Genomic DNA, 27535 nt, shown 5'->3' with positions numbered 1-27535 from the left:
CCCCCCCACCGGGTGACGGGACGGACACGACGACAACGGACACAGACAGCGTGATGGAAGATCTTGCATCACCGCCGCCAAGAGCTTCTCCATTGGACGAAGTGGGATCCTTCCATTCCATGATCGCCCGTGCGTCTGAGCTTTTCCAGCTCACCCCGGAACAGAAAAAAGGAGGGCTTTCTGTACCAGTACGGGTGGGTGAAGAGGAAGACCATCGAGACGGTCTCACTCCTGGACAACGTCTTGGATGAGGGGCTGACTTTGCTGAGGAACCCTACCTCAGCCCCTGCGAAGAGAGACCGACTTGAAAAGAAGTACCGGGTGCCAGAGTCTGCGCCCAAGTGTCTGCCGGACTCTGTGGCCAGGAAGAAATCATCGAGTTAGTCTTCTTCATCTGTACCTCCGGACAATGAGGGAAAGAAATTGGATTCTATGGGTAGAAAGGTCATCTACTCGGCAGCGACGACGGTCAAGGCGGCCAACGCCTTAGCGATCGTGGCCAGATACGACCGGGAGCTTTGGTACAAGATGGCTCCCCTCCTGGATTTCCTACCCGATGACAAACTGGTCAAGGCTTTGGAGATCCTCCAGGAAGGTGAGGTGGCGTCGGACCTCGCCTTCACAGTCGCCCTGGACATTGCGGACACAGGTTTCTGCCAGATGGGGAAACTGGGTTTGCCTTCGCCGTCGTGGCTGGCTCAAGGCCACCAACTTTAAACAGGGGGTCCAGATTAGGGTCCTGGACATGCCGTTCGACGGAGACAACCTGTTCGGAAGGCCGTCGATGAATCCCTCCAGGCCGTTAAGACCGACACAGAGACGGCCCGTGCCTTAGGCACTCTGCAACAACACCGGCTGTCCTTTCGTTCCTCAGGAGGGGAGTCTAGCAGGTCTTCGAAGGGTTTCGGCGGGAGCTCGTCCTCTTCCCGCCAACACTCCCGTTCTTCGGCTCAGGAAGCCAACAGGGGTCGCTCCAAGGCCTTCGTAGGTGGTCGTCGTCAAGGCCCCCAGGGTGGCGCACCGACCTCCAAGTAGGACTGAACCGGCCACGACGTTGGGCCCCCACCCATGTTCCCCGGTAGGAGGCCAGCTGGCGAACTTCGTCAGCGTGTGGGAGACCATCTCCACTGTTCGATGGGTGCTGGACACACTCTCCCACGGACACGCTTTAGAATTTCGCGAATAACACCAGTGGCCTGACAGGAACAACACATCCCTCAGCTGCTGCTAGAAGTTCGGGCCATGTTAAGAAAAGGGGCGATAGAGCTGGTTCTACAGCGACACCAGGGCTCCGGAGTTTGCTCAAGCTACTTTTTCATAAGAAAGAAGACCGTGGCTGAAGGCCCATTCTCGACCTACGACGACTCAACTAGTACATGAAGTTCATGATGGTCACGCTGCAGCACGTGTTCGGCCAGCTGGAGGAGGGAGACTTCCTGTCGGAGTTGGATATAGAGGGCACGTACTTTCATGGCCCCATACACGAAAAGCATTGCAAGTTCCTGCGCTTCATCATACAAGGGAAGCATTACCAGTTCAAGGCTCTCCCCTCCAGACTGAAGCCAGCACCCAGAGTCTTCGCCAAGTGCTTGGCTCCGGTGGCTGCCCCTCTAGGTCTACCGGGGATTCATGTGTATCCTTACCTGGACGACTGGCTCATCCGGGCCAAGTCAAGGTACATCGCCGTCGATCACACATTGAGGACTGTCCGACTGCTGACAGACCTGGGGTTCTTGGTAAATTATGCAAAGTCCTGCTTGACTCCATCGCAGGACGCGCTGTTCCTGGGATTCAGGCTCGAAACGGTGTCCTGCCTGGCGTCACCGTCGGAAGAGAGGACAGCGACCATCTTGGGCAAGGTGCAACGGCTGTTGGCACTGAAGATCGCCACGGTGAGGACCATCAGCATGAAGTCGTTGTGCATATACCCACTTCGGCTCTGCAGGTTGCGGATGCGCTTGCTGCAGGAGTTCCTCGATGCCCGTTGGGTCCAGGTGTCGGGAGCCTTCCAGGACAGAATCTCGCTCGACAAGATCTCCTCGCCAGGGAAGGAGGTGCAATAGTGCACCACGTCCCAGGATCGCTGAACTTGAAGGCCTGGCTCCTGCAGCATTTGAGTTCAGCGGCTACGAGCTTCCGCCGGACTGCAGGGAGGTACTCGCCAAGGCCAGGGCGTTGTTGAATTTTAAGTGCTACAGACACAAATGGAAGCGTTTCACGACTTGGTGCCGGTGACAGAAGATCAACCCTCTGAGGGTCACTGCCCCTCAAGTACTTCTGTATTTATTTTCATTGGCTAAATCGGGGCTGGCGCACTCCTCCATCAAGGTACATCTGTTGGCTATCTCCCGTTATGCCAGGTCTCCGGGACCCTTTTCACTGTGGTTGCATCGTCTAGTCAAAGAGTTCATCAAGGGACTGTTCCGCTCGTTCCCGCCGGTGAAGGCTCTGGCCCCGGCGTGGCAACCCAACGTGTGCTGACTAGGATCATGGGGCTCCCATTCGAACCCATGCATTCAGCTCTGCTCAAGTTTCTGTCATGGAAGACAGCTTTCCTCGTGGCCATCACCTCTGCTAGAAGAGTAGGTGAGATCCAGACCCTGTCCTGCAAGTGGCCTTACTTGACTTTCCCTTGGTGTTACCTGTATTTTTTCCGACGCCTTTTTCGCCGGCTGTAAGGACTTTGCACTTGCTGGATGTGGCTAAAGCACTAAAGTTTTATGTGGCCCGCACGAGGAGTTTCTGGAAAACATTTCAGCTTTTTGTGAACTTTGGTCCTGTGAACCATGGGAAGGCCCTGTCCAAGGCTTCCATTTCTAGGTGGCACTCCGGCTGCATCACTCATTGTCACCGGTTTGCAAACCGCCCGCTGCCTGGCTGTCCGAGAGCCCATTCTACCAGAGCGATGGCTGCGACGACGGCGTTCCTGTCTGGTGTACCCCTGCTGGACATTTGCAGGGCTGCTATGTGGCGGTCAATGCACACCTTCACAAAGGTCAGCTGCGTCGACAGGCATACCAGGGAGGAGTCAAGAGTCGGCCAAGCAAGGCTGTGCAATCTGTTCGCTTGAAGGTGAGCCTGGAGAGGAGGTAAGAGATAGCTTCTGTTGAGCCTTGCCACCTCCCGTGATTGTCCATGTATGTACTTCTATGTATTCTTTATTGATGAGCATGTGAATCCATGCCAGACCCTGTGCTGGAAAAGGGACAGTTACTTACCTGTAACTATTGTTCTCCAACATGGGTCTGGCATGGATTCACATGCAAACCCTCCCGCCTGCCTCTCTGCAGCTCTTCTCTTGGTCCTTCTGCCACTTTACGTGTTACCAAATCTGAAGATGGCTGGCTGAGGAGGGGCTTAGGTAGAGGGCAGTCATTGACTGGGGCAGTATGACCCAGAGCGCAGCGATTGGTTTATAGGAGAAAGACAGTTTAGAAACAAAACTGAAACTGTTTTTTCATTTACCGAGGATTCCCAGCCTGACGACAGGGAATATTCTTGAGCATGTGAATCCATGGCAGACCCATGCTGGAGAACAACAGTTACAGGTAAGTAACTTGTTCCGTACATGTTAAAAGTGAGGTTAAATATTACTGTGTTAGTAATTGTGCTTGTCATTATATATCTTTTATTTTGGGATTTCATGTTTTATTCCAGAATTCTAATTCGTTAAATGGTAGTGGATTGCTGAAAGAGTCTGCTAGCTGTTCTGTGGCAGGTTCGAGCAGCTCTAACTTGAAGCGCCCATTTTCAGCACCACCATCAACTTCTCATCATAACTGGCAAAGTAACAGGACTGCAATGATTCCAGAACATTCAAAAAAACAGAAGATCACTATCAATATTCACAACCGTAAGATGCCAACTCATCAAGAACAATCGAAACCTATTTTTCAGAATGGTACTTGCAAACCTGTAAACAAGTCCATGCCTTCATCAACTGTTACTAGTCCTTCTGCATTACAGTCTACCTCACAATCTTCTGCATCATCACATTGTACAAAAGTAACCAATCAATCTGCAACCATGCCAGTATCAAATGGCAAGTCTCAAGAAAATGCTGGTGTGTTAGTCCCTTATGGAGAAGAGTCTTCAGAAGAATCTGACGAGGACTCAAAAGGATTAATAAAAGAAAATGGTCAATCAACGTCTGTAGATGATAAACCCTGCCTGCATGAAAAACTGACCAGCATTACTGTTAATGGTTTTGTCAACACTGATAACCTAAATAGCACTAAGGCTTTAGAATCTTCCTGCTACATGCAGTCTGGTCACTCAACTGAAAATGGCTTTTCGAAACCAAATGGAGTACGTGGAAAAGTAAGTTTTTTCCTGTATTTAATCTATTTTTAAGTTATGTTATGATAGCTTTTATAATGTGCATTAACTCCCTATCAATGTGGCTTCACAGCTAACTTTTAGGTACTGTCCCATAGCAAGCTGTGGGAATTTATAAAGGAAATGACCACAACTTTAATGCCTTTCTACAGATCAAGTGTGAGTCTATATTCCTAAGAGATCGGTGGACCGAGTTCCACAATGAGGGAGCTAGAGTGGAAAAGGCATGGCCTCCCATTGGATTAAAATGAGCTATCACAGGCAGTCTTTGATCTTTAAATCTTAATATTCTTCCAGACCCTTATAGCAGAATGTTATGTAGGATAAAAAGTGGCCCAGCTAGTGGATAGCTTTGTGGCCAATACAGAGGATTTTGAATTTGATTTGTTTGCACAAAAAGGCACAATTAAAGGACCTTAAAACTGAGGACATTTATTGGAAGTGGTAAGTTTGTGTAATCAGGCAGGCAACCACATTTAGAATTCTTTGAAGTCTGTTCATCTAGAATTTTGAGACCTCTTAAGTGTTTAACACTAGCATAGTCTAGACGCGAGAAAATACATGCAATTACTGCCCGAGTTCTTGCAGAGTTATGCAAGTATGGAAAATTTGTATGTTCTGGGACAGTAAAATAAACCTTTTATAGAGCTCTGATTGGCCTGATCTTCTAAATAGTGATTGTTATCTATAATATTATTGGAGCAATGTCTAGGTCTGCAACCTACATTTCTGTATTCTGGGGAATTAATTTCAGAAAATGTTTGTTCATCCATTAGTGGAGTGTCATAATGCTGCCCTGAAACAGATTGGGGGCCATGAGAGAGATGGGCCTGTCAAAATGTGTATCAGAATCTGTGATTGCCTCCATAATTTTAGAATTTCAGCCCGAAACTACAAATCAGATTCAACAATGATTAGAAGTATAGATTGAAAAGAATAGGCAAGAGCACGTAGCCTTGCGTCACTCTGCATTTCACTGGAGAAAGTATACAAAAGGGCAGATAGACGGTGTATTGTCACTAAGAAAACATTTCACCCAATCCAGACTACCCCCCTGAACTCTTGCAAAATATAATCAATCCAGCAAGATGTTGTGATTTACTGTGTCAAATGCCGCAAGATCAAGGAGCATCAATGCCCCCGAACCATGTTGATCCACAGAGAGTCCTAGATAATCAAGTGCAGTAATTAAGTGCATCTTTCAGGCTTTAACTCGGATTGGAGAGGATCAAGAAATCAACTGCGTTGTATTCATGACTGCGCCGGCTTTCGCTTTGAGTCTCCTAGGGTTCCCTGACTCGTTGTTGTATTCATAAATGCTGCAGTTTTCTTTTCTAAGTTAGGAGTCCGTGAAACTTAGAAAACAAAACCACAGCATTTATGAATACAACATTGTATTTATGACTGCAGCGGCTTTCGCTTTGACTCTCCTGGGCTCCCCTTACCAGAGGGAGCCCAGGGGCCTCCAAGATGAAGCCACCGCAATCATAAATACAACCTTGTTGTATTTTTCTCTAGGTTCCCTCCAGAGCAGTTGAGGTCTTCATCAAAGGAACATCACAGTAAAGTAAGTGCTTCTCCTGATGAATCTTAATATTTTTCTTTCAGGTCACTTCAGCTAAGCAAGTTATGTAAGAAGGGCTCTTCAGCTGAGAGGAGTCGATCATTCGACTCAGCAGCTCACACGTTGCGTGGTACTTGGGTGTTCCCCGAGGCACTACAGCTATTGGCATTCGCACAGAGGGGCAGAAAGCCCTTCATAGTGGGTGCATGCTTGAGGCCTACAGAGCTGGTATCGGCTGAAATGATATGGGGTGTGTCCGCTCTTCTACCAGGCCTACAACAAAGGGGCCTTCACACTGTGGGACTATCTGAGATTGACTTTCTGAGGGTATTTTGCCTACCCAGCACCCACTCTAGGTCCTTGTTGCCAACACCAGGAATTTTCCAAAGGGTTCTATGGAACCTTTGCCCAAGGGCTTTGCACCGGACATGAGTTTCCCGTGCATCGCTGAATCGCAGAGTCTGAGTAACATCAAAATAGAGGCCGGGCGTGAGAAGGACTCTGATCCCTGCATTTCCTCATGTGAATCTTCACCATCCGAGATGGCTGCAGGCTCTAATGGATTACAATATTCACATCCTTCAGTGAGGTTGCCTTGCCACCAACCATGTCGAGCCATAACCCCCCCCCCCTCATGTTTCTCCAGCATGGGGTCTGGCATGGAAGCTCATGCACATTCACCGTCATCAGGCCTGTAATCCTAGTTAAAAAAGAAAAGCAGTTTCTCTTTAACCTGAAAACTGCTTGTCTCCTCTATAACCAATCACTGTCCCTTGGGTCATAATGCCCACATCCAATGACAGTTGTCTCCCTAAACTCAACCCCTGGTGGCCATCTTCAGATTTTTTTTAAACATTAATTTTTATTTGCATTTCGTCAAACAAAAGAAACTTCTCTCAATGAATAACCACCAATAAGACCTTACAAACCTCGCCCCCCACACCCTTCTCAACATCAGTGGTTTCAGCAACAACAGTGTTCCTCACAGTACACAGAGTCTCGTAGAATGGAAACACATAGTCTTATCTCGACATGCAAGTTTCTCAGCATGGATGCTGCCCAAATAGATCGGCCCCTGTACCCAAATTATCACGGAAGGGAGCACCCACCCCCCGATTCGTTCCCCAGTGGTCACGCACAATTGTTTTCCATTCTCAGTGGACACCATTCCTCGTAGAAAATGAACAAACGGTCATTCACCATTGCATTAATACTCGTACGTCCCGTCCCCTTTCCTCCATGCTGCACGGGCGCGGCCCTGGAAGCATGCGCTCCCCTGACTTCATCCACTGGCGCCACTCCCCAGTTCCCTTTTCCACGTCAACGAAAACAGGCCAATTTCACCAGCACTCCTGGGTTTGGCTTCAGCCTTGTAATACCAAGTGCTCTATCCCAGATACTTTCTTTTGTTTTCTTTTTATCAATCAGGTACTTTGTCCTCTGGCGCCACGCTCCTCCATGGCGAATGTCGACGTCGGCATGCTTCAGCAGGTGTCCAGCCTGCCGAAGGGGTCTTCCCTACGTCTGACCCCCACACTCTTTGACTCCGCTGCCTTGGCCCCTACCACGGCTGGAAGGGTTGTACCGCGTGCAACGTGCTTACACCGCACTCTCTGAAGAACAGGTTTGCTCGATGGAGGGATCTCTTCAAGAAGTCGCCTTCAGAGGACTTTTAGGACTTTGTCAGACACAAGACAAGGCCCAAGGTAGGGCCGTTTTTCTCCATTGCACCGCGCAAGGGCGACTCCTTTGCAAGGAAGCACCTGAGCGGGTGGAACCTTTCAGGTTCTCGCACTAGCACTGGTATGAAGACTATTTCAGCTACCGGCCGTCAGGCCGAAGGGTCATTATATTGTTCCGGAGACAGTGCTAAGGGACCGCAAGGTTCTTTTACCGGGTGCACACCCGAGGGGCTACGCCCTAGTATTGGCCAGATGTCCAAGGGGGCACCTGCACGCAGCACTACCGGCAATACTGCCAAGGGCAACACGCCTACCAGGCCCGTCGTGAGGTGCAAGGTAAGTCTCATGCTCCACCGCCAAGAGTCCTGGAGGAGGCTGGGTCCAGTGAGCCAAGCACCACGACTTTGGCACGTGGCACGCAGCTCGACAAGATGGCCGCCGCGCCAGCCAAAATGGCTGCTTGTCCGATACCGCCCCTTGGTGCGGAGCAGGTGGGAGAACGAGTTACAAGGTGGGACTGGTGTCAACCAGGTATGTGGCCTACAGCTTATCCAACAGCATTGCAGGGCAGGTTTACCCCGCAACTGACAAGACAGAGTACGCACTGGCCCAAGCAGCCACCCGCTACCCCATCATTATCACCTGCCGGCCTGTGAGGACAGGTTTTTTGAGAAGTTCCTCATTCTAATGCGATCCTCAGATGGAGGCCATCCTTCGGGATGTGATTAGGGGCATGCTCCCTCCGCATTAACTTTACTTAGTGAATCTACCACAGATCCAGTACACCCCATCTTCCATGGAGTACTGGAAAGAGTTAATTCGTATCCCTTTTTATCTGTACCTCCTACAGCATGGTTTCGCTCTTTTAACATTTAGACTTGGCTGGTGGCAGTGGTATCTACCTAACCTTTCTACCGTGATTATATTAGATAAACGTGGTATTGTTCTTGGCTATTATATTAGCCTTGAACATAAACCCGCTTGACCAAATTGTCTTTCTTTTGGCTCGGTTGGGTTTATTCGCCATTTCTTTTTGTTAAAATCCTTCTGGTCTTTTAATTTGCGCGGCAAACTAGGTTTGCCTTCTTTGTTCACCGTCTTTTGGCGGGCTTCTGCTCAGAAGCCTTCCACCAGGCGCCTGGGTGTCTAGGTGGGCTGAATGTGAGGGAGGGGTGTAGTCACCCCCTGCCCAGGGTATCCTAGGAAACCCAAGTCGCACTTTGCCATGATTGGCTGAGATGGTTGTCTGGGCTGGACAACCCCCCTGCTGGGTGATTGACAGCCAGGCTGTGTGAATGTGGGTTTTGCGCATAAAAGGCAGGTCTCTTGGGCTAGAAGTCAAGAGAGTTGGCACTGGAACTACAAGGAACCGAAGAGAAGCGCAGAGAACGACGACTGCTGCAACTACCCCGTCCCAGTGAAGCCCTGCTGCAGTCCTGAGCTATCTACCCTTCAACGACTAAGAAGAGATCCAGTCCGGAGTCTTCTTCCCTTGATCCTGGTGGGGATAACCAGCTCATCTTCCAGAGCCAGGGGATCCTCTTCCTTGGTCGAAATCGCTGCACACAGCTGTAGTGGTCCGGGTAGCCATTTCAAGAGCCTCTCCTGTTTTTAAGGAGCGCACCTTTTATTCGTTGTCGCTGCTGCCGGCTTCATCCCTGTGTGGTGCAGACCCCCTTCAGACGTCCTCCTTCACAACGAAGCTCCAGGAATTGTGGGTCTGCGGGAAACCAACAGGAACAACTGCCAGGGCACCAGCTGCACCATTGGAATAAGGTACTGTGTTCTGCTTGAGGAAACTGGGTGAACCCCTTTTTTTCATTTCCAAGGCTTGCCTTTGTCTTCCCTCCTTCTTATAACTTTTGCTTCCGAACATTGACAATATCGAAGTACTCTTGGCTACGTTGAATCGTGAACTATCTGACTGTGTGATCTTCGGCAACAGGCCCCCGGTCTCACTTGACCCTGTCTCCGGCCCTTTGACTTTTGAACTCTTGTCTCTGAGTTTCTCGATTCTGTCTGCCTAACCAAAATATTGCCTGTGATTTTTTGCCTCCAACTCCCTCTGGGTATCTCAATTGCTAAGTGTGTTTTGCCCCGGTAGCATTTCATGTCACGGATACGTGTTGATTTAGTAGACTGAACTGTCAAAAAGTGATCGTAATCGTATTCACGGTGATGTGTTTTGTTCATAACACAGGTTCATTCAAACACAGGGTACTTACCTTGAGACATACTGTACAAAGTGAATCGGTTAGTTGTAGTATATTTGAATGTGTGATTTGTGTTTAAGTTTAATAGAAGTGTTGTGTTTATAACGAATGGTTTAAAAATAAATATACTTATATTTTTCTACCTGAAACCTTGAGTCAGTGTTTGCTTGAGTCACAGTAATTGTGGTCTCTTTGTGTAATCTCTGCTACTGCTCATATACTCTTGAGATCAGCCTGGCTGCTCCGCCACTGCTACCACTCTGACATAGTAGTACTGGCTTGTACCAAAGGTAAAACTTGTATTGCCACCTGTAGTCTTAATTGTGTGTAGTGGTCCCTAAGGGCACTGCACAGGATTCTGCCTAACAGGGTTGGGCAAGGGCTTCTTTCAGTCCCGCTCCTCCGCACCAGCCTGAGAGGGAAAGAAGACAAGACGCGCCCCTTCGGGTCTACGTGTCTCAGGTGGGGGAGGCTTGCCCTTCATGCACATTTTTGGCGTCGGACATTCGCGGACCCCTGGATCCTATCGGTAGTGTCCACGGGGTACCGTTTACTGATTCCTCCCTCACCTCCACTCCCACAGATTGGGTCAACAACTCTGCTGGCGGAAGTTCGCTGGCTCGTCGAGAGCCAGGCAGTGGCAGAAGTCCCAACCTCCCAGCGAGGCTTGGGCTTCTACTCCAGGATTTACGCAATACAAAAGAAGAACCAGGCTGGCCTTAGATTTGTGTTGGACCTCTCGACCCTCAACCTCTCCCTCCCTCTTCAAAAATTCAAGATGGTTATGCCAGCACTCATTGAAGAGACACTGTGCAGGGGAGACTGGATGTGCTCCCTGGATCTGAAGGACGCTTATCTACACTTCCCGATTTGGCAACCTCATCGATACTGTCTACGGTTCAGGATCATGGGCTACCATTTCCAATACAAGGTCCTACCCTTCGGCCTCAACTTATTCCCCAGGGTATTTACCAGACTGATGAATGCAGTGGCAGCCCTCCTCGGGGCACAGGGCCACCACGTCTACCCGTACCTGGATGACTGGCTCGTCTGGGCGAGATCTCCAGAGGCGGTTCATCACATTTCCTCTGCTCTTATGATCACACTCCATGATCTGGGATTTTCTATCAACCTGAAGAAGTCTTAGCTGCAGCCTACACAGAGCCTGACTTTCAAGGTCTCATATGGGACGCAAGCTCTGAGAGAGTTTTCCCCTCGAAGGACAAGATTATGGCCATCAAGAGGGCCGCAAGTCACTTACTCAGCCGAGAGGTGACCTTGGCCTGGTGGTACCAGCATCTATTGGGTATCTTGACAACGGTTCTACTGGCCGTACCCCACACGACACTCAAGATGAGGAGATTACAGCTGCACTTTGCAGCGTCATGTAATCGGGAGCAGGGCTTCCAAGCGGAGCTTGTCAGCATTCCTCCTTCTCTCCACTCGGACCTCACATGGTGGTCCAGCGACTGCAACTTAGACAAGCAAGCCCTTCCGGCAGGCGCCCCCGCGGGTCACCATCACCACAGATTCCTCCCTGGGAGGCTGGGGGTGGGGGGCCATGCTGGACAACCACAGTGTCCATGGAGTCTGGTCCCTTCAGGAGCAGGAGTCTCTTATTAATTGGCTGGAGCTGAAAGCTATCTGGCTAGCTCTCAAAGCTTTCATCCTGTTCATTGGTAGCATGGTAGTCCTCATCCAGACGAACAACTCCACCAGCATGTACTATATCACCAAGCAGGGTGGCACCAGGTCCCCTCCGCTGTGCAGCCGAATGGGCCCTGGAGAACATCTACCTGACTGCCATCCACCTCCTGGGGGAAACCAACCTGGAAGCGGACGGGCTCAGCAGACTGGGAGCGGACAATTACGAATTTCACTTGAACGATCCGGTCCTGCTCAGGATCTTCAGCAGATGGGGGGTCACCCTCAGGTGGATCTCTTTGCCTCCTGGGCCAGAGGTTTGCGTCCTGGCAGGGGCAGGGCCCCGGCTCCCTGACCGATGCTTTTCAGATACAATGGAATGGCATGACAGCATATGCATTTCCTCCTACACCCCTAGTCCACAGGGTGATCTGCAAGATCAGAGAATGATGTCGCCTCTGCATCATTCTGATAGCTCCGTGGTGGCCGGCGAGACCTTGATTTTCTGAGCTCCTCAGCCTCTTGAACAGGTTACCCATTCACCTACCTACCGTGGGCCCAGCTCACTACCTCTCGCAGCAGGGGGGCCGTGTCATCCACCCCGCTCCACCGAAATTTGCCTTCGCAGCGTGGTTCCTGAGCAGATCACGTTGAAGCATCTGAGCCTGTCTCAGGCTAACGTAGACATTATCTAGGGCGCAAGGAGCAAGGCTACTAGAAGCCAGTACAAGAGTAAATGGACTAGATTGTGTCACTGGGCAGACTCTTAAGGAGATCGACCCCCTTACTTACACATCGGACGATGTGCTCTCCTCTGCACACCTCGCGCACTCAGGGGTGCATATTGACACATGCCGCACCAACTTGGCAGCCATAGGTGCCTATAGGAATTTGGAGGAGGTTGTCTTCTCCTCCTCCATCCCGGTGGATAAACGACATCTGGCGGGCCTCAGCAGACTCTACCCGCCCATCAAGAAACCATCCTGTGTTCGATCTCAATTTAGTGTTGGGTGCCGTGGCGCACAAACTTTTCAAACCAGTGGCGTCCGCAGACATCAGACTGGTCACCATTAAAACAGCTCTTTCAAATGGATTGTGTCCTCCAATGTATTCCACATCTTTGACATGTAATGTCCACAGCTGTGTTTCTTGTGACATTTTTCGGCAGAGGGCGTCCTGTGTCGATGGCATCGGGTTGATGTCCCTCGAAGACCTCCGTCGAGGGCGACGTCACCGGATGTTATAAATAGGATGCACGGCGCCCGTAGCCTCAGTTCAGTTTTTTCCACAAACGTGTTTGCTTCAGAGACTCAGCGCGCCTTGTGTATTCCTCATGAATGTCTTCTTCTTCGACCCCTCTGACTCAACGGTCTGGCTTTAAGACTTGCCGGCACTGCAAGTCTAAGATGTCGCTTACGGACCTGCATCGCATTCGTTTGTGGTGTCTGGGTGAGAGTCATGACACAGAGGACTGTTCCAAATGCCTGTCGCTGACCGCTAAGGCCTTGCGGGAGCGTAAGGGTAAGTTACAGGTAGGTAGGGGTTCTAAACCCAGTTAGTCCCGTAAAGCTGCTAACAGGATGTCCACCGACGATTCGAGGGGCGTCTCTCCTCGTCGGAAGGAATCCCAGGGATCTCGGTCCCGGAGTGGTTCCTGCCATTCGTCGTCCTCGTCTCGGCATTCTAAGAATCGTTGTCACTGGATGCCTTCCCCGTCCTCCTTGGAGGATTGTGACGCGAGGAAAGTGGCTTGTCCCACTAAGTCCTCGACTCCAGAGGAATGGGCAGCCTTCAGGGAACAGATGCTGGCGATTTTCCAATCCCAGGGCACAATTCCGTCCGCGCCTTCGGAAGAAGCCGGCAGGGAACGGTCTCAGTCCGTGGCTCATGCGCCTTCAGGCTCGGGTCCTCGGAACAATTGTCATCGGGATCCTTCGAGGTCCCGTTCGGACAAGGTTCAGGTTGATCGCCAGAGACGTGCTGCTTCCAGATCTCGGTCTTCATCCCCACCGAAATCGCAGAAATCTGGCAAGGGCTTGAGGTCGGCGCCGGTCATGTCGGATACGGATGTCGAAGCTTTGCCTTCACACCAGCCCTCGGCGCCTTTGTCGACGTCGACACCAAAGCCCTCGACACCAAAGCCGTCAGCGTTCTCAATGCTTTTGGGGCTTTTTGGCCGGACTTTGCCGATAGAGGTCCCTGGTACTCTGGATCGTCCAAAGAAGGCTACTTTCAAGTCTGTGAGGCCTGTTAAGGATTCCAGACCCTCTTCTGTCCCGAGGCAGACATTTTTTCTCACTCTGGCTGATATCTGAGGATGAGGATAGGTCAGATTTGGAATTTGACCCTGTTGTGCCTGATGTGGCTGCTGTCTGGTCCGGGGACAGTCAGTTGAAGAGTTATGTCAATCTCTTCATGATGCCAGTGGCTTGAACGCTTCTCCGGAAGTGGAGTTTGGCAGACCTGAGCCTGGGGCTCATGCTGAGATATTCTATAGGAGACTGATGGCTAGGGTCACAGAGTATCTTGGTTGGCCTAGTCCTCCGGAAGCTTTTGTTCAGGATGATTTAACTGATATTTTGGATCAAGGTCCCTTCTCTGACCCAGCGTTACCTTTTCATTTGACGTTGCAGAAAATGGTGGCGGCTGCCTGAAAGTCACCGGAATCTCTTCCGGCGGTTAACAACAGTAGCGACCCCAGCTACCTTTCCTTTCACCCCACTCCCGAGAGTTTGGTGGTTCAGGCGGCTACGGCCACCTCGAGGCAGGCGGCGTACCCTACCATCCCTCCTGATAGGGACAACAAACGTTTCGATGGTTGGGCACGCAAGGTGTTTTCTGCGGGGAGTATGGCGCTGAAGTCGGCCAACTCCACTTGTGCCTTAGCAAGATTTTCACTCACTCTGTGGAATTGTGTTTCTCTAGCGGCTGAGCATATTCTTGAAGGGGAAGAAAGGAATGGGTTCCTTTCTCTCGTACAAGATGCCAAGGATGCCATGTGTCAATCCCTTCAGTCGGGTTTGGAAACGGCCGACAGTGTTGGCCGGGCCATGGCTGCGAGCACCGTTATACACAGATTTGTGTGGTTGCGGGAGTCGGGTTTTGCTTTGGATGTGAAAGCCCGTCTTTTGAACATGTCCTTTGATGGCGCGCATTTGTTTGGCAGCAAGGCTGACGAGAGCCTTGAGAGGTTGCAGACTTCAAAAGCTGCTGCTAAATGTTTGAGCGCAGCTGTGCCTCAACCTCCACCTTTTCGCCCTAGGGGACAGCAGTGGAGGGGAGGTTCCTTTCGTTTCTACTCCTCTTTTGGTAGGACGAGAGGAGCCGCCAGTCATAGGGGTTAACGTAAAAGCTGTTCAGGCAGCTGCCTCTTTGCCTTCAGGCGCTGCCGCAGCTGCTCCAAAACAACTATGAGGCCATGTGCCATTGTTTGCCGGTTGGGGGCAGACTGTCTCAGCATCTCGAAGAATGGCAAGCTATTACTCCGTATGCGTGGGTTCTGGATACAATAGCCCACGGCTACTGCTTTATCTTCCTCAAGCGGCCTCACGACAATCCACCGGGGAATCTCTCTTTGAAGCTTCCAGATCCGCTCCTTGTGCAGGAGATCTTTACCCTGCTGGAGAAAGGCACCATAGAACTGGTGCCTGTAGTGGAGAAGAACAAGGGATGGTATTCCCCATATTTTTTTATTCCAAAGAAAGACGGGGGTTTGAGACCCATCTTGGACTTGCATTGGTTGAACAAACTTCTCAGGAAGGACAAGTTCAAGATAGTCACTCTTTCTCAAGCCCTCCAGGCCCTTCGATTTCAGGATTGGTTGGTATCTCAGGACATAGAGGATGCTTACTTTCATGTGATGATTCATCCAAAGCACAGAAAGTACCGGAGGTTTGCGACTGGCAGCTCTCACTTTCAGTTTTGGGTCCTGTCATTCGGATTGACCTCCGCCCTGAGGGTCTTCACCAAGCTAATGGTGGTGGTGGCTGCGTATCTCAGGTGAGGGGGGATTCACGTCTTCCCCTACCTGGATGACTGGCTGATCCGTGCGCACTCTCCCGAGCAAGCGATGGATCATCTCGGTCTCACCCCTCCCTCCACAAGCTGGGCTTCTCCCTCAATTTCAAGAAGTTGCATCTGACACCTTCTCAACAGCCCCAGTACATCGGGGCTGTGTTGGACACGTCCTTGGGTAAGTGCTTGCCTCCCAAGGTGAGGGCTCATTGCATTGTGCAGATAGTAAACAAATTTCAACATGCCCAGTATCTCCCGGCTTTCGAATTCTTAAGGTTGCTCGGCCTCATGGCCTCCTGCATTTTTCTGCTGCCAGAGGCCAGGCTGAGGATGAGATCCCTTCAATATGTCCTCAATATACAGTGGTTGCAATTCTCAGGCAAGATGTCGGATCCCGTTCAGATTCCACTCTCGGTCTCACAGGATCTTCTGTGGTGGGCCAACGAGGGGAACCTGATGAATGGGGAGCCGTTTTGGCAACCGTGGCCGGAGGTGACAGTAGTGACGGACGCTTCCCTCACAGGATCGGGTGCTCATGCCGACGATTTGACCTCCAGCGGTCGTTGGTCTCCATCGGAGTCCAAACTCCACATCAGCCTGTTGGAGCAGCGGGCCATCAGGATGGCCCTGAAGGCTTTTCTGCCGTCTGTGCGGGGGAAGAATGTCCTGATCGTGACGGACAACACAGTGGCCATGTATTACCTCAACAAAAAAGGGGCGGGTAGGGTCACTCCCGTTGTGCAGAGAGGCACTGCAGCTCTGGTTCTGGGCAATCCAGCAGGGAATATTACTCTCGGCAGTACATCTGGCCAGAGAGGAGAATGCGGCGACGGATGCTCTGAGCAGGCAGAGCACGATCTCTCATGAGTGGGAATTGACTCAGGAAGTCCTTCTGGAGATCTTTGCCCTTTGAGGAACCCCACAAGTGGGTTCTTCGTGACCCGTGCCAACCAGATGTGCGAGAGATTCTGCTCAAGGGAATTTCCTCCTTCGTCATAGATTGGTCATTCCCACTTCTGTATGCGTTTCCTCCGGTCCCCGTCATTCCTCAAGTGTAAAGGAGGTTGCAGAGGTTCGGATCCCACCTGATCCTCATTGCTCCGGATTGGGCCAGGAGAGCGTGGTACCCGGACCTTCTAGAAATGTCCATCTGCCCACCATGTCGTCTTCCCTACCAAGAGGAACTTCTCTTGTGCGAGAGAGGGTGCGGGGGGGAGGGGAGGGTCGGGCTTCTCCATCCAGAGGTCAAGACTCTCAACCTTCACGCTTGGTACCTGAAAGGTTGAGATATAAGGATTGGGACCTCCCGGATGACCTGATGGATGTTTTGTTTTCGGCCAGGTTGTCTGGCAATCAAATCCCTGTACAGTTGCCGTAAGTTTTGCGACTGGTGCAGAGGACACAATGTCGATCATTTTCAGTGTTCCATTCCCATGGTTCTGCCTTTCTTCCTTTCTTTGGCCCACAGGGGCTTTCAAGTGGGTACCATTAAAGGTTACCTGGCGGCGCTATCTATCTTCAAACGCTCGTCTGAAGAATGTTCTTATTTTAAGATTCCATTGATTTCCCAATTTCTAAAAGGGCTCACTAATGTGTTCCTGCCGTCCCCGTTTCAGGTGCCGGTTTGGGATCTGAATTGGGTCTTGAAATTCCTGATGGGTGCTCCATTTGAACCTTTGCACTCTTGTCCTTTGAGACTGTTGTCTTTCAAGACGGTTTTCTTGGTTGCGGTTACATCCGCTCGCAGAGTGAGTGAATTGCAGGCACTGTCATCTAAGCCACCCTTTACTGTGTTCCACAAGGATAGGGTTGTACTGAGGGTACGTCCATACTTTCTACCTAAGATAGTGTCTGAATTTCATCTGAGCCAGAAAGTGGTACTTCCAGCTTTCTATCCTCCTCATCCTGGTAAGGAAGAGGAGCGACTCCATAGGTTGGACCCTAGGAGAGCTCTGAGCTTTTATATTTCTAGGATGTCCAGGGTCAGAGTGGACCATCAACTTTTTGTGGGGTATGCTGGACACCGATTGGGCCAGGCTGTTACCAAACAGACCTTGTCCAGGTGGATTATCCTCACCATTACTGAATGTTACAGATTGGCGGGCAAGGACCCTCTTGAAGGGTTGCAAGCTCATTCCACTAGGGGCGTGGCTACTTCCACAGCCCTGCAGCGGGGGAGTTCCTATTAGGAATATTTGTGACGCAGAGAGATGGGCTTCTATCCACAGCTTTGTTAAACATTACTCCCTGGATACGCTCCATGGTCAAGACATAGCCTTTGGTAAAGCGTTTCTTTATTCGGCCATCTGATTGGGTACTATAAATTATTTTCCCGCCTCCATTTTCTTGTACTGCCATGGGAGTCTGTCAAAGATGTGGAATACATTGGAGGACACAATCCATTCGAAGAACAAGTTACTTACCAACTGGTAACGTTCTTTCGACTGGATGTTCCTCCCAACATATTCCATGTCCCGGGAGGATAGCTCAGCGGCAGCGTGTGCGTTTTGGAAGCAAGACGACACGAAGCAACAACAGGTTCGATCCCCGGGTACGCGCTTAAAAACCTCTGGGTGTTTAAGCGCGTTATAAATACGTAACTAAGACAAAAAAAAAACACAATTATGCAACTAAGAAAAAAAAAAACTATTCCTGTAACAGCGCCTCGATGCCTGTGGGCTGTGTGAGCGCTTTATAAATGTAAAATAATTTTTTTTAAAAAAAATATCACCCTCCCAGCCTGCCCCTCTGGAGAATTTCCCATGCTGATTGCAGTTTACGTTCCCTCAAGGCTATGTGTAGTCAAGCAGGCATTGTGTACGAGCATGTCGCACGTTATGGAGGAAAAAACATAAACTGAGCCTACGGGCGCCATGCGTCCTATACATAACATCCGGTGACGTCGCCCTCGACGGAGGCCTTTGAGGGACATCGACCCGACGCCATCGACGCAGGACGCCCTCTGCTGAAAAATTTCCGAAGTAACACAGCTGTGGACATTACATGTCAAAAATGTGGAATACGTTAGAGGAACATCCAGTCTAAAGAACGTTACCAATTGGTAAGTAACGTGTTCTTTGGTGTGTCGCACCTCTGCTCGTAGAGTCAGCGAAATCCAGGCACTGGTGGCTTCAGAACCCTATACTACTTTTCACAAAGATAAGGTGGTTCTGAGAATGCTCCCTGCGTTTCTACCTAAAGTAGTCTCTTCTTTCCATCTAAATGAGGATATAGTGTTACCTACGTTTTTTGCTGATCCCAAGGACGATTGTCAAAGGGTCTTGCACTGTCTGGATGTCAGACCGTTAGGGAGAATTCTCATGTATGGCTAATTTTCCTTAACTAGTGAGTCCCTCAGCAGCTTTGCTGGATTTCTGGATTTCTGGGGTTTATTTTTTTCACTTGGTAAGTGTGTGAACCTTTTTCCCACTCTTACCTGTGTTTTGCCATGTGTATTTTTACTGTTTGTGTGATCTTGGGCTCTGGAGCCACACCACTCCATGAGCCCAGCTTTTTGTGTGTGTTTCACAGCACCTTCGGTGCAGTGACACAGGGTTGTCTCTAAGACTTCGCACTGACTCCATTTTTCTGGGGCTGACTACTGTCCCCCAGAAACAGGTAAAGTTGCCATTTATCTTATGTAGTCATTTAAACTGCAGACCCAGTACACCCCATCTTACATGGAGTACTGGAAAGGGTTAATTCCTACTCCTTTTTGTCTGCACCTCTTGGAGCTTTGTTTTGCTCCCTTAACACTAAGACTTGGCTTGTGGCAGTGGTACCTATCCTATCTTTTCTACCGCGAATGTAGCACATAAACGTGGTAGTGTTTTAGGCTATTGTATCAGCCTCAAACTTAAACCCGCTTGACCAAATACTTTTTTATTTCGGCTCCGGTCGGGTTTTATCGCTATTTCTTTTTGTTGAAGTCCTTCTTGTGTTTTACTTTGCGCTGCAAACTAGGTTTGCCTTCTTTGTTCGCCGACCTTTGGCGGGCTTCTGTCCAGAAGTCGTCCTTTGGCGTCTGGGTATCTAGGTGGCTGAATGTGAGGGATGGGTTTAGTCACTCCGTGCACAGGGTCTCCTTGGAGACCCAAGTCGCACTTTGTGTCAATTGGCTGAGGTGGTTGTCCGGGCCGGACAACCCCCCTGCTGAGTGATTGACAGCCAGGCTGTGTGAATGGGGGATTTTGGCATAAAAGGCAGGACTCTTGGGCTGGAAGTCAGTCGCCACTGGAACTGTAAAGAACCGGAGAGAAGCGGAGAAGAAGACGGCTGCTGCAACTCCCGAGTCCCAGTGAATCTACCCTTCAACGACAAGAGAAGATCCAGTCTGGAGTCTTCTTCCCTTGAGCCTGGTGGGATCAACCAGCTCACCTTCCACAGCCAGAGGATCCTCTTCTTGGTCGAAATCGCTGCACACAGCTGTAGTGGTCCGCATAGCCATCTGAAGAGCCTCTCCTGTTTTAAAGGAGCATACCTTTTATTCACTGTTGCTTTGCTGCTGCTGACCTCATCCCTGGGTAGTGCAGATCGCTCCAGACGTCGTCCTTCCTGTCCCTACGACTGAAGCTCCAGGAACCGTGAGTCTGCAGGAACTACCAGGAACATCTGCCGTAGCACCAGCTTTTCTTCAAACAAATGAGGTACTGTGTCCAACTTCGAGGAATTGGAGAGAACCCATTTTCCCCTCACCAAAGGCTTGTCCTTGTCTTCCTTCCCTCTTATAACTTTTGCTTCCCTTTTGAAAATATCCAAGTACTCCTGTCAATCTCGAATCTTGAACTGTTCTAACCTTGTGATCCTCGACAACAGGACCCCTGTCCCATTTGACACTGGCGCAGGCCTATTGACTTTGATCTACGTTTTAGAAAGTATCCTCTGATTCTATCTGCCTTGACAAAAGTATTGCCTATGATTTTTATCCCCTATTCGATTGTGTTAATTCATGTGCCAAGTGTGTTTGACTTCGGCAACATTTCTTCTCGCAGGTACGCCTTTCTTTCCTAAGACCGAACTGTCATTATTGTCAAAAAGTGATCGCGTCTTAACCCCCGGTAAAGTCCTCGTTTCACAACACCGGTCCGTCAAATCCAATGTACTTACCCTGAATTAATCTGCACAAGGGGAATTGGTTGTGTGTAGTATATTTGAAGTGTGGTTTTAATTTAATAGAAGTGAAGTGTTTTATGAACAGATGGTTTAAAAATAAATGTACTTATACTTTTTAACCTGAAACATTGAGTCTGTGTTTGCTTGAGTCACAGTGATTGTAGTCCTTTGGGTAATCTCTACTACTGCTCATTTGCTCTTGAGATAAGTCTGGCTGCTCAGCCATTGCTACCACTTTTTCTGTGTAGTACAGGCTTGTACCAAAGGTGAAATTGTACTACCACTTGTAGTCTTAATTGTGTGTAGTGGTCCCTAAGGATTGCACAGGATTCTGCCTAACACGGATGCGCTCTGAAATTCTTTCTGGACAAGACCAAGAGCTTTCGCAAGTCGGACGCTCTATTTGTCACCTTTGGGAGGGGGGGGTCAAGGCCAGGGTATCGGTCATCCAAGACCTCTATAGCAAGGCGGATGGTTTTGGCCATTAAGGAAGCTTATAAAGGGCAGCACAAACCACTTCCAGCTAACATGCATGCCCACGTTGTCAGAGCCAAGGCCACGGTCGTTGCATTCCAGAGACGGGTTCCGTGGCAGGGCATCAGCGGGGCGGCCACCTGGGCCACCCCTTTTGGCTTTCTGCAGGCACTACTGTTTGGATGCCGACTCGAAGTCAGACGTGGTTTTCGGACAGACGGTTCTAAGGAACTTGTTTTCTTAAGGAGGGTCACCTCTCCACCCTGGGGCTACATTCATTTGTAATCGCCTATGTAGTATGGAGGAAAGGGGACCGGACGTGGGAGTAATTAATAGTTACTCACCGTAGTGACTAACATACTCCTAGTCCACAGTCCCCTTTCCTTCATTCGGCCCACCATCCTCCCCTCTAATAATACTGGTGTCATTAGGCAATGGTAATATTGTCGAGGCGTCAATGGGGACGAAGTGGTGCATGCTCCCATGGTAATTTAAAGGGGAAGAACGTTTTTTCTGGTGAAAAAGGTTATGTCTCCTGCCCCTAGCGAGGGACGCTCATGCAGTATGGAGGAAAGGGGACTATGGACTAGGAGTACAGTACGTTGGTCACTACGGTGAGTAACTATTTTTTATTTCCATGACCATCATGGAAATCAACTTCCGTTCCCACTCCCCTCTTGTAGGTATCTCTCCTCCTTTCCAATTTTGCGCTATCGCTAATCTTCCAGCCCTAATCATTTCCTCCCATAGTTTTGGCAGTCTAGACTCCTCCCCATCCCTTTGCAGGACTTCCAGGAGCATCTGGAGGGGGTCCATTCTCAGCTGAACCCCTACGATAGCTTTAATCCAACTGAGGAGTTTGTGACAATAGATTTGGATTCTGGGACAGTGCCAACACATATGGGAAAGGGAGCCCACCCGCCCACATCCTCTCGGGCAGAGTGGAGACAGCCCTACACACATTTTAGAGGTCTTTAGAGGGTCCCTGTGCCACCCCTGTACCATCTTGTAGTTGTGCTCTATGGTAAATAGTAAAAAGGTTCCTGTGGAAGGTAATTCGAAAAATTCTTGCCCAGTCATCATTTATAATTTCTCCCCCCGCCAGTTCTGCCCAGTATCTTTTGAATGTCTGTCTGCCCATTATGGGAGTGGACGCCAGAATTTTGCATAAGCTCGACAGAATGCCCTTACGGGAGGTCGCTGAATCCAGCACTTTCTCAAGACCTTTCTCTTTGCTTCTGCCTTCTCTCCTGTTGATCTGTTCTATCTTGGCATCGTGCACCTTGTCTCCCTCTGTCTTTAAGGCCAGGTACCTGCTCATCCTGCCACCCACCCGCTCTGCCTCAGGGCAATCTCTTGCACTGGGTTCTGTATCTCGAACGCTGTTGCCCCCCCCCCCCTTTCTTTTTCTGCACTTATTCTGACACAACATGTCTGTTGCGTTTTTCCTAGCACTTGCTGGCTGCACTACCACTGTTTGTTGCTTTTTGTTATTTATTCATTCATGTTATTTACTTGTTTTTATTCCTGCTCAGCACTGTCCACCTCTCCCCCTCCCTTGCATGTACCCTTCTCCTTCTCTCATGCACATGCGCGTTCTCAATGTCACTGGGCCTAGTAAGATCGCTGTTTTTGTTCTCCCTTGTTCCGCTCCCTTGCCTCGTCATGCTCTGAAACACTTGTGTATGAGCGCGATACAAATAAAATATCAAAATTATATCTCTAATTAACGTGGCACCCCAGTTCTGTTCGGTGAATACACTCTTCAAGCGCAAGTTGTCAAAGATCGGAATTGTGTTGCTACCCAGGATCTCCCGAATCTCCCCAAACTACCGAAAGTGGCCATTCCAGAATAACTGACCAGTTCTTTCGAGCCCCCATCCGACCATTGTTGGTCACCTCTCATATTGTGTTTAGTTAAGTTAAATGGGGGGGCCCCACACCGACGACAGCACGAGGACCATGAGGATAGAGCCTTATTTGCTCCTCTGTTTTTCCTTATTTCCCAGAGAACAGCCAGCATGGGATGACCATGCACTTTACTCGGAATCTCTTTCTGGGATGGCCAGAAGAAGTCTCTCACCTTTAGTGGGTGCAGTTTCAGGTCCTCAGGAAAGACCAGTAAGTTCTCATGTCCTCCCTCATGTGCTCTAACATGACTCTCAGCTGGACAGCCTATTAATACAAATACATGTCCAGGAAGCGAAATCCCCCTGGTCACGTGGGAGCGTTAAAATAGCAATTTTTACTCTAGGTCTCTTGTTCTGCCAGACACATTTGGTCAGGGCACACCTCAAATCAGTAAAAACCCTCTCTGGGAGTCTGGACGGGAGGACCGAAAACATTAATGGATGTCATGCGCCCATATCAAGATAAGGTCAGGGGCTCCCATCGTTTGAGGTCTTCCTTAATCTTGTCCACCAGGGGGTATAGGTTGCCCCTGTAAGGTCAGTCAAGTCGCTAGTCAGGTTTTCTCCTAAGTATTTCAAACGCTTCTTCTCAACCCTCATACCCATATACCTGGAGTATACATCCATGTTGGTTCCAGCCACCCCCACGGGCATAATGCATGACTTGTCAACATTAATTTTTAGACCGAGAAGGATCCAAAGTATTCTATCCGCGATGAGGGGATGTTAGTAAGGTAACCTAATATGTTGTCAGCGAACAGCAACAGTTTTAACTCCACCCCTCCACACTTGATGCCCCCAATGCCATGGTTACCCCTAATCGCGATCTCCAGTAGCTCCATTGTGAGGGCATATAGGAGTGGCGAAAGGGGATATCCCTGCCTCGTCCCTCTCGTTAAACGGATAGTCAGACAGAATATTGTTAACCCGTACCCTCGGCGTGGGCGCCGGATACAACTCCTCCACCCAATGAAGAAAGTGAGGCCCCAACCCCATCTTAACCAGCACCGCCTTCATGAACTGCCATTGCACCCTGTCCAAAGGCCTTTTCTGAGTATAGGCACACATCAATATTGTTGGCCTGCGCTTGGTATATTAGGTTGTGTTCCATAAATTGACGGAGCCCGATTTACCACAGGTAAAGTCCACCTGATTCCTGTGTGCCAAGGATGGTAGCAGAGCCTCCAGTCTACCACCAAAGATTTTAGCTATGACCTTCACGTTGAGTAAGGAAATCTGGCGGTACGACTAGGAACGGTTCGGGTCTTTCCCCTCCTTGGGAATAGCCATTATGATTGCTTCAGCCATGGAGGCCGGCAGGGAATCCCCCAATAACACCACATTGAAGACTCTCACTATGTATGGTGCCAAAGTGGACCTGAACATTTTGTAGAATTTAACCGAGAAACCATCACTCCGTGGGGCAGTTCTCGACTTCATCACACTAACTGCACTCATAACTTCCTCCTGGGTTATCGGCTTACCCAATCGTGCAGCCTCTTCTTTCGTAACTCCCGGTAGGAGTAGGGTACCCAAGAAATCCACAATTTGGTAGTCATTTCCCACATATTCAAAAGCATACAGGGTTTCATAAAATTTGGCGACTTCCCTCCCAAGTCCCACTGGAGCCTAGACCTCTATGTCTCCCTCCCCTTTAACAATGGCAATAGACTTACTCTGCCGTTCCTCCCTTAAGCGCCAAGCTAGGATCTTATCCGCTTTCTTCACCCTGTGGTGGTATTTCTGCTTAAGGAATACAATATTTTTCTCTGTATCCTGAATCCGAATGGAGTGCAGTTTAGCCTTGTAGAGTTGCATCTTGGCGGCTTTTGCCAGTGATAGGTACTTGCCCTTGGGTCCCCTCGGCTGTAAATCCTGTATTTTACCCCTCAAACGTTCCTCTTGTTCCCTCCGTTCGTTGTTCTTCCTGTAGTCCATTCTAATTAAGCCCCACCCCCTAATGGTTGCCTTAAAGCCCTCCCAAAGTGCCTGCCACCCCCCCACCCCCACCTCTCTGTTATCATTGAAAGTAAAATACTCCTTAATATCCGCGAGGTGGGCTCGGGTAAAATCCCTGTCCTTAAGTAAAAAATCATTGTCATTCTGAAGGCCGAGACTGGGTGAAATAACTATTGCTACCCCAGCCTTTTTACTAATGCCTGAGGACACATACATCTCCCCCACCGCCCTTCCCCTAAGGCGCTGTTCCTTGCCCTGTAACCAGTGTGTTTCTTGTAACAAAAGGACGTCAAAACTCTCTTCGAAGCGCCCGTTGAGTCAAAGACCTCTTAGTCAGGCTTTTAGGAAGCCAATCACCATCTCGTGCACTAGTGCCATAGGGTTGTTCACAATTCTCACATAGCACATAGCAGCTTTCCCATCTTGAGAACTCTCCACCAACAAGCCCCACCAGATACTACATCGTAAGGAGATTCACACGTACTGAAAAAGGCACCAGCTACCGAGTGCCCCAAACATTACCCCCTCCTGTCCCTTCTCCCTCCTCCCCCGGGCATCCAACCCTGGTCGAACTCTCCCACCGAACCGGGACTAGATCGCCAGAGGTGCCCTAACGCAGGGCAGACATGAAATCACCTTGTACGTTCTGAGCCCCCTGCAATCATCCCCTTGTCGTTTTTTCACAGTTCCCCCACATCCTCTGTTAAGAAGAGTAACACTGGCCCTTGCTAGGCCCCTTTAATACAGGGCCCCATGCCCATGCACATCAGTGACGGCCTCTCATAGACCACCTTTTCTCAGTCACTTAGGGCCCCTCGGCAGGAGTTTTTTGTATTTGTGGGCTCCTGGGATTTTACTTCTGTTCCTGGCAGCTTCATCCGATGACTTCATTCCCCTACTTTGGCCTGGGGCTCCTGAGACTCTTCAAGTGGCCTCTACTGTCACCAATCAGTATTTGTGTCCCTCTTATTCAAAGGAGAGTGCAAAGTGGCACCCCCAGCGATAGCGCACCCCTTCTCAGTCAACCATCTAGTGAGGGGATTGCATTGCTTTCTCATTGTCAGGGTGAACACAGATAGGTCTTGGAAAAGATGCGTGTTTACCCATACCTTATTGGGCCTGCATTTCTAGCTCTTTCAAGGATTCTCGTCTTCTCGTAACAATGAAAATGGGCTAAAATTGTGCTGGGGCCCCTGGAACTCCCTGCTGCATGATGTGCTCTATCAATTGTTGGTTGATCAATGGTTTTGTTACCGAAGTGGGCGCGCAAGACTCTCATAATCTCTCTCCTGATATTTCTCAGTTTCCCCCTCCCTTTCCAGAAACCCAAAGAATCGAAGATTATTACGTCGTTCCCTGTTTTCAAAGTCATCAATTTTAAGGGAGATCTCAGTTCCCTTCTTTCCAGTTCGGAGAGCCTCATGTGTGTCTGGAGTACCAGGGTATCTAGTGACGATTGATTTGCCTCCATGCCTTGTATCTTGTCATCCATCGTGTCCATTCTCTTATCCATCTTGTCCAGTCTCTGGTCCAGGATTGTTCAAATACTCTACCTTTCCTCCAGGAGGACTGCTATATCTTTCTTCATGTTTTTTCTGGGTTGCTTCGCCAGTGTTTCCACAGTTAAACCAGCAGGGACAGGGCTCGTGAAGTGGATCTGCTGAAGGAATTTCTTCCAGCTCATGGGTCAGAATGGACTTCCCACCGGATTGCTTGCACCTCTCAGACCACCCTCTGCTCCCAAGCAGTCTCTGGAGGGATCGCTGGTATGCATGTGTCCCCACCGAAGTCTGCAGACAATGGGACCGGTCGAGATGCTCCCCGGGTCTTGTCTCGGGTGAGAGACCTCTTATGGGCGATTCAGCTTACAGGGCGATCGCTGTCCCATCATTTGTGGGGGTGATTCCCTCTCTGCCTATTGTCCCACTGTGATTTCTCAGAATCTCCCCGGAATGTTTCATTCCCAAGTGTGAGTGGAGGCCCGGGCTCACCATGGCCCACCAAACCGTCCCGTTGCCCTGGCTCCTCCGGTTAACAAAGCTCCCCTGGGTTGCCCCCCTCCAGTTTACTGGCGTACTGCCCTGCCACTCACTGGAAGTCACTCGGGACTCAGCGGGGATGCAGCGGCTTCCCCCTCGGTGCAGACACCATTCCCTGGCGCGCTCCTGCTTATAAGACCCCTGCTGGGTAGTATAGCTGGCGGCTCCACTGTTGTACCCAGTACCATGGAGGAGACAGGAAGAGGCACCCCCACTCCTTCCGGTCCTGCCTCGTTCACTCTGGGCCGTGTTAGACAAGATTGTATGTAGTAAACATGTGGCAGACTACAGCAGCCTTGTCCTCTTGGCAGTAGAAAACCCAACTATTGGTATAGGTCTGTACTACACACGTTGGTAGAGTGACTGAACAGCCAGACCTATCTCAAGAGGGTTAAATGTGAGCTGTAGAGATGTAACATAGAGATTCACAATGACAAGTATTCAAATAACACTTATACTCAAGTTTTTCTGGTAAAACAATTATTTATTTAAGTCAGTTTTAAAATGAGCCTTCTTTAGAAAGGGCAATATGCAACAATAAAATACACTTCAAAAACACTTCCTCAGATTTAAGTTAAGCAAGTAG

General features: G+C 49.8%; 1 protein-coding gene across 2 annotated transcripts in view; it reads left to right on the top strand.

The window, feature by feature from the left end:
* The window catches only part of USP42 (ubiquitin specific peptidase 42), a 1198372-nt gene that overhangs the window by 779773 nt on the left and 391064 nt on the right, over positions 1 to 27535 (top strand). For both annotated transcript variants that reach the window (XM_069645631.1, XM_069645629.1), the window contains exon 13: positions 3658 to 4320. In XM_069645631.1, the coding sequence (XP_069501732.1) occupies positions 3658 to 4320 (663 nt within the window). The remainder of the gene's footprint in view (positions 1 to 3657; positions 4321 to 27535) is intronic.

The sequence above is a fragment of the Ambystoma mexicanum genome, chromosome 2p (genome assembly GCF_040938575.1).
Source record: "Ambystoma mexicanum isolate Mex_15411 chromosome 2p, UKY_AmexF1_1, whole genome shotgun sequence".
Classification (NCBI taxonomy): domain Eukaryota; kingdom Metazoa; phylum Chordata; class Amphibia; order Caudata; family Ambystomatidae; genus Ambystoma; species Ambystoma mexicanum.
This window is presented reverse-complemented; position numbering and strand designations above follow the sequence as displayed.